The 18141-nt window shown below is 40.0% G+C and overlaps 1 protein-coding gene across 7 annotated transcripts in view; it reads right to left on the bottom strand.

Annotated features, from left to right (window-relative positions):
• lrba (LPS responsive beige-like anchor protein) overlaps positions 1 to 18141 on the bottom strand; it is a 213614-nt gene that overhangs the window by 88270 nt on the left and 107203 nt on the right. For all 7 annotated transcript variants that reach the window (XM_055056440.1, XM_055056443.1, XM_055056442.1 and 4 more), the window contains exon 37: positions 5703 to 5827. In XM_055056440.1, the coding sequence (XP_054912415.1) occupies positions 5703 to 5827 (125 nt within the window). The remainder of the gene's footprint in view (positions 1 to 5702; positions 5828 to 18141) is intronic.

Consider the following 18141-nt stretch of genomic DNA (forward strand, 5'->3'; position numbering starts at 1 on the left):
GAAGAGCTGGAAAAAAAAAAAAAAAAAACAGGCAGCGGGATGGAACTTTAATGCACCGTTCATTAACTCTCAGTTTAATATTAATATAGCGTTCCTTAGAAATGTTAGGAGGGAATTTTATGGAATATTAAACAGCATGTCACAAAACAAAGAAATAAGTTGTTCCTTTTAACCCAAGTTAAAAGGAATATATATATATATATTTTTTTTAATTTAAACATACACACACACATACAGAGAGAGAGAAATAAGTGTAGTTATACATATAGTTTGTGTATCTTAAACTTTCTGGCGTCTATCAAACACTCAGCCTGACATACAGCATTAAATTCAGGAAGTAAAACAAAAAATGATGAAAAATTAAGATCCTGACTGGCAGATTACAAATATTTCTACTTTAAAAGAAAAACAAATGTAATCAAGTAACTTCAGCAGAACCCAGCTTTTCTGCCCAGAACTACCTGCTCGGTCCACTCAAGCATGCATGGTCGCGGCAATTAAATTGTCAGAATTAACAAATTTGTTTTTAACGGGAGCACGGCCAGCAGTGTGGTCATGAGGCGAGTATTGATTAGCAGAACAGAGACATTAGTCTTCAGGTATTTACTCTGCCACCTCTGCTGCACGGGCCCCGTACCAGACCGAATCAATCCCCGGAAAAAAAATAAAATGCTTCTCTCCAGCCATAAATACAGAGCAGTCTTCTCTAGTCCACTGGCAGCCACACGCTTCCCTCTGGAAGTCGACTTGGCTCAAAATGAATGACAACAGTTTCTTCCCTCTTTAACACAGGCAGCAGAACGTTTGTAGTATTTGTTTTCTTTTTGTTTTTTTACACAGAGTTCAGATTGTGTTTACAATAAAAACGCGAACAGCCTTCTAATTTTAGCACAAAATTTTGACGAGTAGCCAGCTAGCGATGGGGGGCTCCAGCATCTCTTGGATATTTTCTCAGAGATTGAGCCCGTTTCCCCCACACACACCCCTCTGCAGCTGATGAATATAATTACAGCCAGATACGACCTCTGTGCTCCGTGTGAAAGCTCAGTCCCTCGTTCTCCTCTGGAGCAGAACTTCCGTAACAAATGTCGGGTCGGCTAAAAACAAGACGAGAGGTTACATCAGAAAATGGATGCCGTCAGAGCTTCGATGTCACCGAGTTATTCTAATGATATATTCCCACAGTTTAGTCACACAGTATTCCCTTACAAGGTTTGGCTATTCAGCAACTGGCTGATGGCTATTTTTACACAATATCTGAGTCAGGGGTAGGAGATTTTTCTTGCATTAATTTGTCTTGTGCCACAGATAGATGAATTCACGACATCGGCTTAAGTTATTCGGAATAGAATCAAATCAGCGGAGTGGATATGAGCATAGAGGGGATCCTCAACTCATTTTCCTCTGTATTAAAAAAAAAAGCACTAATGGGAGAATAAGTGGGATGTCTGAGCTCGGTTACGGCTTGGCTGGAGGGAAACGTGAAGAAACTGTGTGGGAAGTTGAATTCAGCAGCAGGGGAAGAGCGACCTGCAGCTGCACTGGAGCCGTTACTACAGGACCAGGAGCCTCCAGGACTCTGAGGGTCCCCAAAATTTATTGCCACCAAATCATTTTCTTACTGGCTGCTGTCACACCTGCCGTTCATCTCTGGAGAAGACGACGCGTATGGAGGGACGCGCAGGGGAGAAGAAAAAGTCATGTTCAGTGCAGGACAATTCAGGGTAGGATAGTCCCACTGTGACTGTAGCGGGGTTTCCATTAACCATCAAATTGAGCAAACTGAAACTACAAAAATAAGCTTGTTTCATGGAAACATTCAAAGAAAAATAAAGAAAATCACATTTTTAATATGGTTTTGTTGTAGGATGCGGTGGCTTTTCAACTGGATGGAAATATTTAGCAAAACTGCAATGGAAATATTTTTTTTCACATTGCACAAGTTGCATGATCACGAATGTTACTTCTGGCAGAAACGATGGAGAAGACGACAGGAAGTGGTAGGAGGATGATTGTTTTTTTTTCTCATACAACGTGCAGCCGGTTCCACCAGAGCTCTCACAGAATCACACAGTTCAGAAAAAGTTCTCTAATTCCAATGTGTTGAATCAGAACTCTTCTGGAAAATGGCCGACTACAGTTTCTCCATACACAGAGGTTTGTCACTCCAAACGCCTGATCAAGACGCCGACATTTCCTCTAATATGATGACCACGACCTTTTTAGGAAGTTTGTCGTTACACGTTCCTTTTGGCTCAGTGTAGCTGTTGCTGTTTTCAGAAATGCGATTGGACACAAACTACGCTCCTCACAAGAAGGGGAACCAATCACAGTCGCCTCTTGGGTTTACATCATCCTGTGTTGAATTTTTGTAACATAGTGGTTCTACAAGTCAATACATCATCAGGTGGTTTCAGCAAGTCTCTGTAAAAGTCCTCCGAAAACAATACAGCAATGTATCGATTTTAAAAAAATATCAATTGTATTTTTAAAATACTTATGTATTTTCAAAAGTACCTCAGTACTTTAACTTTTGACCAAGCAACCTTTACTTGTAGTCAAGAAAGATTTGACAATAGTGTCAATACTTTTTCTTAAGTTCTAGAGTTGAGTACTTTGTTCACCACTGGGACTGGAACAATTTCACTCATTTAAAAAGATTGTATTTATTCATTTTTTTCTGTTATATTTGAATATCTCTGTTTGCACAGGTTTTATTTTCAAATATTTTAAGAAGTCATTTTTTCAAGTACAATTGTGCATGTTCATTATTGGTGTGCAGTCCTTATATTTTGATATATATCCGATAAGTAAATATTGGCTAAGATCGCTGATACCAATACTTTTTATTGTGGTTCAGTACGTAAAACTTTAATAGGTTTGTCTTTTGAATTATTTTGTTAAATCATAGGGTTGCATTTCTGTCCACAAAATACTTCAATAACATTAACATAATAGAAAAATAAAATGTGTGCATTTGTCCTAAATACAAACATATAATTTGAGAACAAGCATAAAGAAAATTTTTCAAGGTACAGTCAAAAATTTATCAGACAAAAAATATACATTTTTAGGGAGGAATCTCAAACTGAAGTATCAATCTTACCACACTACTATTGATCTGATACCAATATGGTATCAATATTGTTGATATATCGGATCGATTCGCCCACCTCTGATGCACATTATGTACATAATGGATCGTAGTGCGCTATTTCTAGTAACTGAACTGTATTTTATGTTGTCAGTTTGTCCTTTTGTTTGATATATTTTAATACTCTTGTGTCTTTTTGCCTTGTTTACCTGCCACTTTGGTGCTGCTGCATCTAAAGTTTCCCACTTTACATTTCTATTTTCATCTCATTGTGAACAAAAGCAAACTTTGTTTTATTACAATTCTTACTCCAAGTAATATTCAAAACACGCTGCAATACTGTTCTGCCAAAGTGCATTTAACAGGAAGTCAAATTTAGCTTTTGTTTTGGAGGAGAAAATTAAAACAAAAATTTGTGTATATGAGACATGTTTGGAACGTTTTGGCAAAACAAGACTTGAAAACTCCACACACATTCATAAAAAAAAAAAAAACATTCTGAGAATTTTTAAAAGTTGGACATGAATGTTGAATAAAGATGAGAAGAAAAAAAACAACAACATTTAAGTTTATTCTTTACTACGACCAGTGTTTGGTTTGTGCTGCTCCTCAGTCGCACAAACATAACAAACTGCTTCCTGCGGGGCACTGAGGCCACGCCCCCAACACGCGCTGGACATTCCTCCATCGCAGAAACAAATGATTTCTACAAGCATGGACTACTGACACCACATCTCCGAGCCCAGAACACAGCAGTGATGAACACACACACACACACACACACGCACGCACGCGCGCACACACACACGCACGCGCACACACACACACACACACACACACACACACACACACACACACTGTGGATTCCCAGACATGTTCTCATTATAACTAACTTTTTAATGTATCTTTTGTGAATGTTTGTTAATGTGATTTCTTGATTGTATGTTTATAATGTTTTTTTGTTGTTTGGGTCTTCCTGTCTTGGGACTACAGATGGAAATTAGCAATTATGCTATAGTCTGGCTAATTTACAGTCTGTACAGAAGTACAGACTGTAAATGTGCACTGTCCCTAATGAATTAAACATTAAACATAAACATTACATCCAGTAAAGTAAGATTTAATGACATTATTAGGAAAATGCATAAAATGTATTGTTAACGATCACACACATTCATTTCGTAACGAAATGAATGTTTTATTCATATATAGACATCACTTTTTTTTTCTTTTTGTTTTTTTAAAGATCCTCAATTTCCAGTTAATTCCCAAGAAAATCCACATCAGTTCCCACAACGTTCATGTGAAGTTCTCAGTTTGGACCGTTTCCAAACTGACCCAGCTAAACTCAAAGTTTCTGAAACTTCTCTTTCCCTTGGCATACGCTGATGATACTGGCTCAATTTATCTAGAAAACCACCGAGAACAAATTGTTCTCAACACAGCTCTAGTGATGCGTCTTTTTTTACACTGCAAAAAGAAAATCTTATCAAACAATGAAGGTCTAGTTTCAAGTACAGATATCTTGAAATAAGACACAAATAACTTCCAAATTACTTTTCAGCCACAAATAGAAGTTTGTTTTAAGACAGGAATTACTTAGTATTAATGAAAAACACAAGTTTAATTTTTTCATGGTTTAAGTGAAATATTCTACCAATGGAATTAGACCAATTTAATCAATAATAAGGAATAACCAAGTGAAAACAAGCTCCTACCTCTTGCTGAAATGTTAGACAAAAGTTAGTTTTGTCCAACCTGAGATATTTACACTAGAAACTAGAGCAAAAATACTTGGTAAGATTTTAAGTTTTTGTAGTGGATCTTAACCCAGCAAAACTAAGGTAACAAATTTGCTCCTACAAAAAACCTAAACTATATCTTCTCTAATTTTTTCCATCTTGAACAGTGGCTCAAAAAAAAATTCCTCCGTGTTGCATTTTCACCACAATGAAAAGCAAACCACAAAGTCAAGGCTAAGCGCTGTGTTCGGTTGTCGGGGGCAACATTATCATGGAATTGCTTCTTGATTGTGGATGTTTTTCCACCTGAATAAATGCGGCCAAAACCAAAGGTGAGATCTTCGCAGCTTTTCTGTGCGAGTTAATGCAACAGAAAAAAAATAAATAAATAAAAGATCAAGTTGTTTTAAGAGCTTTCACACCTCTTCCAAATGCTGCCACTAAACACGGAGGTTTGCTCCAGGCTAACGTTGAGTCTGTCGACGGAAAGGGGCGGGGGGGAAAAAATCCCAATATGACCTTTATTTAGACGGGAAATAAACAGAGCAGGGAGAGAGATTTCTACTAACCACTGGTATCAGCTGCCGCTACGTGGCCGCAGCAAGCGGATAAACAAACTTCTTCCAGTCTAACACCCGATGAGTCATAATCCAGTGAATTAGGTGAACTCGAGAGTAGGCTTAATTTATGTGAAATTCAAATGTGGGTGTTTTACTGTGTGTTGTGGAACAATAAATCTTTTATTGCAACAAGAGGGACTAATCTTTATTAGCTTGTACCTCATTGCGATGCGGTGGAAGGGGGGAGGGCGGGGGCGGTTGCAGGACTGCGAGGTTAAATTCAGACGTAGAGGAAGCTGGACTGACCGTGTTCGGCGGCCGCTTTGAGCGCCGCTTCCGAGTGACTGGATCCAAACGGGTTCCTGATGAAGCGCCGTCGTCTCCTTAAATCGTCCTCCCAGTAGTCCAGGCGCCAGAACTCCCTCGGCCGGCTGCAGCGAGACAGAGGTTGCACATGTGTTAGCAATTACCAGCCAGCATGGTATAGCGGGCCCGGCATTAGCACTTGGTCGGAACAGGCATGCATAAAGCCTGCATTGTGTTTGGACTTTTTTTTTTTTCCTCCCCTTTTTTTTCTCCTCACAACCCTCAGGATCCTGTCTTCAAAAACATTCACCCTGTGCATGCTGGGATGGCGAGTCATTGCTCCCCTTTGCTTTTCGCAATGACTCCATCTCCATCTCTGAGGTAAAGGTGCCCCCCCTCCCCGTCCTCATCTTCCACCCTCCGGCTGCTTCCGAGGAGACGGACTGAGTGAGTGGGCACCATCACAGTTGAGTGAACACACGACACCATGGTCATTTCCCACACGCGTTTGTGGCACGCGCTTCCATTCTGGGCTCATTTCGGGCCCAGCAGGACACCTCTTGTCAGGATTCATGGCCAGCAGGAGAAGGAGAAGGCCATTACTGACATGGAGGAAGAGAGGAAGCTGGGTGCGAGAGGAGGAGGGGGGGGGCTTGCACTACCAATATTAATCAATGTCTGCGGCCACAATTTTTACTTGCAGCTTAGATCTCCCTTTTTAACCAGTTAGTCAGCAGGAAAAGGCTCTCAGGAAGGGGAAAGCGTTGACTCGTTGTTTGGGTTCAAACAAGCATTCTTGTCACTTGTCTGTTTTGAAAGGTGAAAGTGATATTCATTATACTTTCAACAGCCGACAAAATATTATTAAACTTTGATGTAGAATTTTCTTAAACATATTTTGTTCCCACAAACTTTAACCAAATGACACAGTCAAGGTTAGGAAGGAAGAATATTCAAATTTCTTAGACTGTTCGGTTGTGTCTCTGTTAAAGGGGAAGTATTATGTGTTTTGTAGCCACATAGTTACTTGATTATGCCTTAAAGTGATACTATGTTGCCTTCAGTCGTTAATAAAATGTTACATATATCGAATATGTCTTAGAAGAAGTTTGACTTTGTAGCTTAAAGGCTTGAAATTGGACTTCTGTTTCTTTAAGAAATTCCTGCTTTTTCTGAAACTCCACCTTCAGGAAGTCATCACAGCATGACTCCTCTCTCCTCTATTAACCTTTTAACAATGTTTTTACAAGCGTTGCACTGAGAAGCAGCTCCTATAACGAGCTCAGCTGATGCTCAGTTCCACCAGGTGTTTGCTAATTGCTGCTGGCTAGTCTGAAGGAGCTGAGCAGGGCAGGAAATGGGACAGACCTCTGCTAAACACTGATTATGTTCAAAGTCTCACTCCAAATTGTGTTAAAGTACCAAATATCTGTTCCAAGTACATCTTAATATGAATTAAACATGCAAACTGATGCACTTTGATACTTGCTACATTAGAGATAAAATTACATATTTGTGTTCCAAGAAAAATAAAAAAAGATTTTCCCTCAAGTATTGAATTTCATGAGGAGTCAGGCAAGGCTTTCATTGGTCTTTGTGACTTCACTAACACCTGTTAATCCCTGAGATCATTCTATGTAATTAAGAGGTCAAGCAGAAATGATAACATTGCTGGAGTGAAGGCTGTTATGGCCGACCAACTTCCCCAAAATGGCACAAGCGTAGCCCCAGGTAGGCGGGGCTTGTCGCTCCAAACGCCTGAATGAAACACCAACGTCTCCTCTGATTGGCTGACAGATGATGAGAGTCATTCATTATTTCATATAACTGTTTACATCTGACTCCGACATATCGCATGAAAAAGCTTATTCACATTTGATTTTAATTTCATTCAATTTCTTATTCAATGAAAACATGAAATTTTTTTTCAGACATTAATTGGAAAAAAAAAGTGTGCACATTTGTAATGGAAATGAAACTACAATATCATCAAACTGAGAGCAGCTTTGGGCAAGAAAATGAAAAATATTCTGTCTGCCTGATTAATCAAAATCTAAATAAAATGGAGGACCCAAAATGAAAAGAAAAGCTTGATGGTTCAGTGGAATGAGGCGCAGAGGTTGAGGGAGTGCAGAGGTGTGCGCAGGACCAGATTTCTGCTCGGTGACAAAGGCCGTGCTCTGTGTTCGTCTGCGATAGTCGCAGAACGCAAACAGCCAATTCATCATCCTGCCCACCGTCGGTATTCATCTATGAAAATAATTATCGAGGCCGAGCACAGAGTGGCTCCGAACTGAGGCGGCGCTCGCATCGCCTCGCACAAGGTGGGGAAACGTCCGACTCGCACAATGCACATTAATCCATCAGGGTGGAGTAATTAGTTGCAGGGGGTGATGGGAGTTGGGAGAGGGAGTGGGGGGAATAACACCTCTGCCAGCTTTATTCATCCAGCTGGCTGAGACCAGGCAACAGAGGAAGTCCTAATGATGAGGTGCCAGCAGAGGTGGACGACAGCGAGAGATATCCGCTCATCAATCCGAGGAGACCGCTGTAAAAAAAAACAAAAAAAAAGAACGGCCATCGCTCCACAACCCCCCGCCCTGCACACCCAGTGTGTTTCCACATAGATCATAAATTATTCAGAGCCCAGAGCTTCTTCAGTACGATTTATAGACGTACTATTCTTCAAAATAACAACTATTAAAATAACAAAAGGGGCCGGCAGTTGTGTTCCAGCTTACGCCAGCCACTTGTGTAATTAGTAATTAGTTGGGTCATAAATGGTGTCTGGTAAAGAGCGGAGACGTGAGGGGGGCTGTTGATGAAAGCAGGTTTATTCAATGAATTAAATCATCATAGGGAAGTTACTTTTAAAGGTGGCCTTCAATGTGTCCCTGAACAGGTTAATGTAGGTCCTTATAAAATATACTCATCACATTTTCTGCTCTTTAAATCCAAATAAGTTGTTGCTGGCCAAGCCCCCCCCCCCTCCCAACTCAGCATTTACACTCGCACATAAAATGGTACATCTTTGACAAGCAGAAGTGGAGCCTCCTGTACAACCAACTGGAACACAGCAAGTAATTTCTGGATGGTAAGTCAACAACAAACACTCGTCTTTTCCAGCAAACATTGCACAGTGGCAAAACCAGCTGAGTGATCGTGTTGGAGCGCCGCTGCGGTTGCTAGCTAACGGGCAGTGCCTGCCGATTTGCGACGCTACATTCCAGAGGCTCGACATCAATGCTCTTCTTCGCTTTGAGGTCGTAAGCCGTTCACTAAGAAGTCTGATCGTGGTTGCATTTAATTGGTAGAATGAATGATGACAAAAATCTATATTGCAACAAAAAACAAGACCTGCTGTGTGAGTGTAGACAGACTTGTGAGGACACGTCAGTTTGCTGTTAAAGAAAAAAACAGACACAATTGAAAAGATGATTCTAAAGAATCGTGATTATTGAGACACTGGCTAACGTTCTGTCAGTCTGCACTGCTGTATTCTCTTGTTCCAAAACTACAACATACTTCGATAAAAATATTTAGATTGGTTCTTTAAACCCAGCTTAAGATTAAAGAAATCACAAAATCTGAGCATTTTGCTGCTGGAGACAACACAAAGTTAGACGAGCTCAACTGAAAACTGATTAGTTACACATCAGCCTTTGATTTGCAAAACCTTTTCTCAATATCAGAGAAGAAAAAACGTCAGACAATATTGCTGGACGGCCATCTCGTCCTCATCAACACAGTATTGTGCATTGTCCCATCTGGTTGGATGGATTTGCTGTTAATAGTGAAAAACACTTAACGCATAAGGTCAGCTACATATTAGACTCTACAGACCGCCGTTGTGAAGGTCAAAGTTTATAACATTTCAAGAAAAACAGAAAAACTATTTATTTGGAAGGTCACCAAGAGGAGAAATTATTAGCTCTATTCTCTTCCCCAGAAATTGAAAAAAGTGAAATAACTTTGGTCGATCATTTTACGACAAAGACTTTTGAATTGATCAAATCAAAACAGACATTTGGACATAATGGAGAGCATCATGTTGGATAAAAAGGCTGGCTCCAACCGGCAGGTATGATGAGTTCAACCATGAAAGTACAGCAGCTGACAGCCTATCGCAATAAAATCAACCAATCACTTTCTCATATTTTGCTTATTTATTTGGAATATTTAAAATGTCTAGTGTTAAATGTTCATTAGAAATTAAACTTTATTTATGTTTGACAATGCATTAGTATGTGGTTATATTATTTAAAAATGGCCTTATAGAACATTATTGTTTATCACGATAAATTCAGAAATAATGTATTGTCCAGTAAACCGTTTTAACCTGACAAGCCGAGCAGCTGTTTTAACTTCTTTTATTTGTAAGAAGCTTATATTTTTACAAGTGTACCTTTTATTTTTCTACTTTTATTGTCCTTATTCTAGAAAGTTGTTTTACTCCAGTATCTGTAAGTAGCACGTAAAGATTTTAATCCATGACCAGTGAGAAGTACAAAAACAGCACAGTTCATTCAACAATGAGCTGGAGGGTTCTGTTGCAGACATCTCGGTACCGGAGCTTCAGAATCGCATGCACGGTTTTAAAGTTATGGCTGATTCTGTTTCGGCAGCGTTGCCGGCGCGAACATGATAACATGACCTTTATCATGCCGAACAGGACATGCAAAGCGGATCGGCTTTCATATATCACCACAAGCGGCTGCACTTTGGCACAAACAGCCATTCATAACCTTTCTGCTAAATTAATTTGGCCACAGTCATTGAGTGCTGAATATGCGCCGGAGATTTTACCTTCCTGCTTATTTGATATTAATGCCAGTTTCTAGTGGCAGTCCTCAAATCGCTCAAACATTGCCGCCATATCTCCCACCAACCCCCCAAAGATAATTTTGCTTTGATTTGCATAAACCATGTGTTTAGAAGAAACGGGTGCAGTGGCCGACCGGGGATTTGTCATGTTGAGGAGCTGGGAAGCCAGAGCGCCGGCTCTTTGTCAAAACCGTGGCAGTGATGGCTTCAGTCTGATCTCTGGGTTCAAATTAAAATGAAAACGGCACCAAACAACCATCCCGCTGAAACGCTTCGGCGTGATTAAGTCGTGCAGGGGGGCGAGTGATTTTCTGCGTGTGCGCTAATGCCTATCCTTCCTACTCCAACGAGGTGAGCAGGAGCCCATCTACATGAGTTAATTCACCTCGGCTAATGTTGTTTACAAGATTCAGCCGAGGTGATCCCGGGGTCACAAAGGAGGAAGCGTTTCCATCTTAGCCGCTCTGTTAATCAGAGGAACAACTTATTTAATGAGTCCATTTCTCATTTCCAACCTAAAAGCAAAGGTAGATCCAATATTTAATAAAATGATGGCAGCACTGCATGAAAATAACTGATACGGGGAAGATGCAACTAAAAACAAGGATGCCTAAAGCTGAAAATGCAACATGTTTACTCGCTGCGTTTTCATGGCAAATGTGTGCAAAACCTTGATATTCCGCTAATGTTGAAAAAAGAAACAGAATCTCACAACCACGGCTTAGTTTTGTTTATTCAGGATGCTCAATCTAGCAGACATCCACACGTCACTTTATCATATTGCATCTTTATGTTGTTATTAAAACAGAACAGTAGGCATTGATTTCCAGAGTTGCAGAACAACTCAGTTCTTGTCTGAACCTTACTTCTAACTTTTGGTAAAGCCCATCCCTCTTTGGTAGCATGCCTAGTAAGATGAAAATGTGTATTTTGACAAAACAATATATATTTGAAATAAAATGTGCTCTAATATAAACGGTGTTTCTGGAAAACAAGTGTTGAGTAGCTTATTTCATCATCAACAGAAAGTCATCCTGACATGCCACGTGTTTTCCTAATTCTTGTAGCATAATGGCAACGAGATGCTCTACTTTGAATAACTTGATGTTGCAGTTTTTATATGAACTTAAAATCTGCAGTTGAAATCTCAAGAATAAGTTTATTGAAAAACATGCCTCGACGTCAACCTCCTCCAACTTGCTGTCATTGTAACATCTGATTGATCGCATGACTTGCGTGATCGCACGTGTCTTCAGTTATAAGACACATTTACATCATCCTAGTACAAAACCTTCTTGTCAAATAACGCAAGTTTTTCAGAAATTGCCACGTTTCCATTAAGCAAAATTATTTTCATAATTTCAATTTGTGCAATATAAAGTCAGTAGGAACCCAGCTACCTACAGTTTCCATTTCAATCAAATTTATTAACATTTCTCAGAAAACAATAGAAGTTTACAAAAAAAAAAGAAAGTTTCATACTGCCCGGGTCTGGACCTCAGCAGCTGGTACACACCCAGTTCCTCCCACAGAGTTGTGCTCACAAATGAAATAATGCCCATCAAAGGCCTAATTACCTTGAAGTTTCCAATTAGTGGTGATTATACTGAGTGTAGATCTTACAACAAAAGCAGACCATTAAACAGTAATTATATCTGATTATGAGAGGGAGGGGATAGATGTTGCGTCAGACGGTTTTCTTTCCGGGGGGAAAGCGAAGCGTTGACAGATTTCCACCGTGCCGGCCGACCGACGCCATTTGTATTTTTGATGAAGACACATTTTTCCTGTGATTTTGACAACGAGCATGCGAGGCCATTCATCACCGGTGCGGCAAGATAATGAGGCCATCCACCGGACCCGGGTTGCATAATTCTGCCATTACCAGCCCATTGCAATATTCCTCTGACCTCTAGCCTTCACTGCTGATCTTGAATCCCGTGACAAATCTAGAGCCGCTACACTACGCTACCACAAACTACGGCCAGAAAGGTAAACGGTGCTCAAGGTCAGATGATATTGGGTAGAGGAGAAGAATGTTTCTGTCTCAAGATCCCACTTTTCAAATCAAACATGGCTAAAGCTCTGAAGTTCAATGGAACGTTGGATTCTGTAATACTCTCATCCAAGCTAACTGTAAAGTGCCTGATGATAACACTCAGTAAGAATATTAACCAAATTTAAATTTAAATAATGTAGTGAACTTTAGTAGCAGTTTAAATTTGGTTTTATTTTTCAAAAGGAACAAAAGGGGGGGCAGCGGGGATTTTTATTTTATTCAGCTTTAACAGTTTTTTGTTTTTTCTTTTGTAATTTTTTTTTGTCCGAGGATTTTTGTTGGCTCTAGTGGGCCGTATTTCTTGAAGGCAGGCTGACAGAAAAAAGGGGACCAGGAGTCTAGGGCGACTTACGCGTCGAGGACTAAGGCCTCCATGCGTGGGTTGTGCTAACCCCCAACGCCCCCGCAGCACGCCCAGCTTTAGCTGTTTTAAAGGCTAAACTTGAACTTCTTCCGATCCGGCTTTCTACACTTGGAGCTGAACCTGAACCCAAACACACAGATGGGTCCATCTGAAGCAAATCCAGAACACAAACTGAAGATGAACGGCTAAGAGACTATCATCACAATGCTATGCATGTGACTCTTCTGTATGGACTTTTCTGCGTTAGCTGCAGAACAAAGTGCTGGGTTCTAAAGATAAAGGTGATTCCATCTGCACCCCCGTTTTCTCTTTTTTTCCCCCGTAATGTTGAAAGTAGCAAAATAAATGACCTGCTGGTCTCATGGTGTAATTACAGTGGCTGGAAGCATACCAATCTATCAAGAGGAAGGAGAGGGGGGGCGCTGACATGCTGCAAAGGGGTTAGTCAAAGGAGATAGCCTTTGACTAACTACTGGCCCTGAACAATCGATACTGGCCACATATTGCATCCAGGCGGAAAGGAGAAAGAGAAGAAAAAAAGAGCTCTAAAAACTTCCCAAACGGCTTTTCATTCAGATATTGATCAGCAACCCTTTATCGTGACCTTGTTCCACCGAGCCATATACTTTAAGGCAATATGAAACTCATAAATCTGATAGTAGCTGCAGAATCCCGGCTGGCGGTGAAGCGGCGAGGTGTGATGGTGTAATTGGTCTTTTTCTCTTTTTTGTGGGGGGGATAAGAGGCATGCTTCCATGCTTCATCACCAATGTTCCATTACAACTTTAGCTGTAATGGAGAGGAGAACGGACTTATAGATAACAGGAAGCAAGGAGACAAAATATTTCGCCTTTGCTTTGGTAAAAGCAAAGGCGAAATATTTATTTGATTAACGTTGTCTTACTGATTATCTTTTATGGGCTGTCTATGTGGTGTGCTGACATTTGCCTTCTGTCAATTGCATCCTCTCTATCAGTTTGTCTAAAAATGCATCATCAATACCAAGAGTTTTGTTTCTACTCGTTTTCTGGGAAAACGATGTGCTCCTTTAGAGATTCACTCTGTTCTTGATGTCTTAAAAATGTATGTTTCAGATTATTAAAAAAAATATCTGACAAAGCTAGTCTCAGACTGACAACCTAAATCTATGATTTGGCTCTCAGACTGACAACCTAAATCTATGATTTGGCTTTGACGAGGCTTCTCCAAAACTGTCATGAACTGATATTTGGACTTTAAAACAGCAGTAATATGGACTTTCCGGGCACAAAGTGGCATTTTATAGAACAAGTAATTATTATATGTTTATGCTCTAAGTAGTAGCTCCTACTTGCAATTGTGCAGTTCCAGAAGGTGGTGTTTGCTAATTGCTGCTGGCTAGTCTGAAGGAGCTGAATGGGGGAGCCGCAGAGGAGGGATGCTCTGTGAGGCAGCAGCGTTTAAACTGCAACTCTGAGGAGGAGCTTCGTCTTGAAGGCGGGGCTAGGTCCATTGAGACGTTTTGCGCAGCTGACTGGTTGCCATGGGAGACTGAAGCATTTCTCAAACATGCATGAAAGAACCAAGGCAACACTTTGGGTATGTATTTGATTTGAGATAATCACAATATGATGTAAATAAAAACATAAAATAAAAATAAAAAAGATTTTACATGATACTGCCCAAAGGTTTTCTGATGTTACTTTAAAAAAAAAACCTTCTGTTTGTCGATAACTAGCTGTTTTGAAATTGGTTTATCTTGCAAAACTGAAATGGAAGTGCTATTTTCTCCACACATCACGAGTCACATGAGCAACAACCAGATATTACTAAGTTTTTAAACAATTTATTGCATTAAACTTGTTCACATTAAATTTTCATTGCCTTTCTTATTGAACAAAAACAAAAGCAATTGCAAAATTGTGTTTTATCCACATTAGTGAAACGTCAACGAAGCTTTGAGTTCTTTTCTGGTCTTGGAACTCGACCACAGAGGCCATTGTTGCTCAGTCTGGTTCTGTTGCTTGAATTATTTAAAAAAAGAAAACACATTTTGTATTTTGTCTGGTTAGAGCCGACATTAAAATTAGCTTGAAAAGAGACATTTAATTAACACAAATTGTCCTTTCACATTACTGTTAGAAGTTGTCCATTAATCAGCACCATTCCGGTGTTGGACATGTCCTGTTGGTTGGGGACAACCACCTGGTCCCCCATTTCGGCCTTTTATTACAACACCAATCTGACGACTCAGGTCCTCTTCTTCTTAAGAATTTAAATTTATGCATCAAATAAATCCTACAAGCCACTGCTTCTGTGAGGATTAAAAGATCCAACCTCAAATGAACCACTTTCCCTTCGCAGTCATTTTCAAAATTGGCTGCCAAGAGTCATTTCTTAAATCTCAGAATATGCTGCAACACTTAGCTGTGCTAACATATGGACATCATCAGCTGTTAATATGTTTCGCCGTGACACTTTGTTGCTATTCCTCGCAGGCCGGGCCACCGTACTGTATATACAGTGGATGTAAATGTTATCATTGAGGCTATATTCTAATTCATAGCCATGAGCCAGACCGCATGGTGGGGCCCTTGTGGCATGTTATTTTATGGAACCCATGGAACGCACATCTGTCAAACTTGGGATGGTCTCCCCAGAGATTTTCAGACCATCCTTTTTGTTCGAGTCACAACTTTTTCTAGTCCCAGACACACGTCAAAGTGAATGATTAATGAACTGGAGGGGTTTGCATAAAACCCATTCAAGGACTCTGGTGCAGAAGAAGTCTGTGAGATAGAAAAGGGACCGGGACCCATTTATGCCCCGTTTGTGTTTACGGCTGCATCAAAGCAGATGGATGATCACAACTTGAGCTTCAGCTAAATGGTTTTCAAGTAGCCAGCATGGGGACCAGAGGAAACAACCTTCTGGTAGTCGGCCGCAGCTGCCGGGCCTCAGAACGGTGGCCTACGTTTGTGTTTAGACTGCTGGTGTTCAGAAGAAAACCAAAAGGCCATATCCAGTCAAAGAAATGGAGCTAATTTTCAGGATGATCTAGTTTAGAAGCAACAGACAATCTGACCTAATTTATGCAAACTCGCAACTTAATTTATAGTCCCTCTATGTTCTCAGTGATGGTGGAATCTCTGACTCCCTCCACTTTTATGAAAAGTTCATCCACTTCCGCTTGAAGCAGCAGTATTTTATTGCCGTTTAAAGCATAAAATCAAAATTTTGGACCTTTCCATCATACTGTAATGTTACTACTTCATCAAAAGTGTCCTTTAATCTCCCATGGCAACCATTAAGTTGTGCTAAAATGCTGGATGGACCAAGCACCGCCTTCAAGGACAAAGATCCATGGAGCTGGAGTTTCCAAGCTTCTGCCCTCTTCTGCGACTCCCCAACTCAGCTCCTTCAGACTAGCCAGTAGCAATTAGCAAACATTATCAAAGTTATTCCTCAGTGAAACGCTGGGAAAATCATTGTTAAAGGGTTAATAGAGAGTTTTTAAAGTCATTTTTGATATTTACAAAATATTTTAACTGTAAGTAACAGTTATTTGAATATGATATAAAACAGCACCTCATACCAGAAAAATTCATATTTTTATCTTTTTGAAAGTAAAAGTGGTGACATGTCAACACAAACAAAAGTTGTACCATTTTAAATAATGTTCTGTGGAATTCTCCTGACAGAACTAGTATTTTATTTTGCTTTATTTTTTGTAATGTGGTTCATTTACCACAAAAAAAATTTTTTTTTTAAAATCATTTGAAAAAAAGTAGTTGCACTAAAGTGTTAGCGCCATCTTCCCCGTCTTCATTCTTCTGAGTCGGATCATGTCTCCTCTCTTGCTGCGTGTCGTCCATCCTCTCCCTCATCATCTCCCCTCAACCCCCTCGCGTCACGGTACAGCCGAGGGCCCGTGTTTCCTAAACTGTTATGCTCTTGTTTCCTATGGTTATATTCTCCGCTGACGTGCTGGAGTCCCATTTCCTTTTTCAGCTGCGAGTCCTGAGTACCAGCGCAGTCGTAATGTACGGCACATCCATAAAACACTCACCGGGCCCGGCGCAGACACTGAGCAGACCACGACTTTAGCACATGCATTACTTTCAATATTATGCACCATAATTTTGATTTAAGCCTGCAACGGAAGGATACAAGTGGAAATTATTCTTGCTGCTCAAGCTTCTCATGCAATCATTAATATTGCAAAATACTAGGCGATGTGACACAAATGGCCTCCTTGCAGCACGCCCGGTCCTGTGACATCGTTTGGGTTTGAGGCGAAACTAGAAGTGAGTGAATATTAAAACACTTGCTGGGTGGTTTGTTCATGTGACCACAAGGGCACAAATGTTAAGATGCTTCATTTGTGTCAGACATGCACAGAGAAATCGGTTATTAATTGGGATGAGTCGGATTTTAGCTCGGTTGGTCCTGAATGGAGTGAAGAGAGTTAAAGTGGTGGTCTCAGTTTATCTGGCTGCATTTTTATTTATGCTAAAATTGAACAAACTGGAATTACTAAAATGAATTCACTTAATGGACAAAAACCTGAGAATTAAAAAAAAACATTTTTCCTATTAAGTGTTTCAAAATTAGTGTATTACAGCAGCTCCTGGCTGGAACAGCTGCTGTGATGTTGGCTCTACTCGTCAAAAAACTTAAAAACTTAATAGAAAGGTAAGAAACTCCATTTGGAATGCTGTTCTTATGTCTTCTTATGTTCTAGATCCTCAGAAAAATTGAAATCTGGAAACGTTTGTATTACCAGGTCAGTATTTTAAAGAAGCCAGAAATCTCCAAGTTAGAGATGCACTCATCAAAGTTAAACATGAGAGCATCTTGAACTTTGGCTTTGTGAGTGGTGTTGTTTTTCAGGCATATATTAACTAAATGAAGTGAAGGGTCTGAAAATGTAAATGGTTGGATGGTTATAATGGTACAGAGGGAAACCAGGAAAACATGAAGTTCTAAAGAGAGATGCACCAATTTCCTGGTTTTCATTTATAAACTGTTTGTATGCTCTTCCCTTTCATTCTGGTTAAATAGAAATAAAAGGTCAGTTTGGGGCATTTCCACGATTTACATCCTGATTATGAATAAAAATAACTCGGGAACTATCAAATCCATTCATTCAATTTTTCAGGGATTGAAAAATGCACAGAAGAAATGTAAAATAATGAAAATAGTTAAAAGAA

Source organism: Poeciliopsis prolifica, unplaced genomic scaffold, assembly GCF_027474105.1.
Source record: "Poeciliopsis prolifica strain line A6 unplaced genomic scaffold, Auburn_PproV2 SCAFFOLD045, whole genome shotgun sequence".
Taxonomy (NCBI): domain Eukaryota; kingdom Metazoa; phylum Chordata; class Actinopteri; order Cyprinodontiformes; family Poeciliidae; genus Poeciliopsis; species Poeciliopsis prolifica.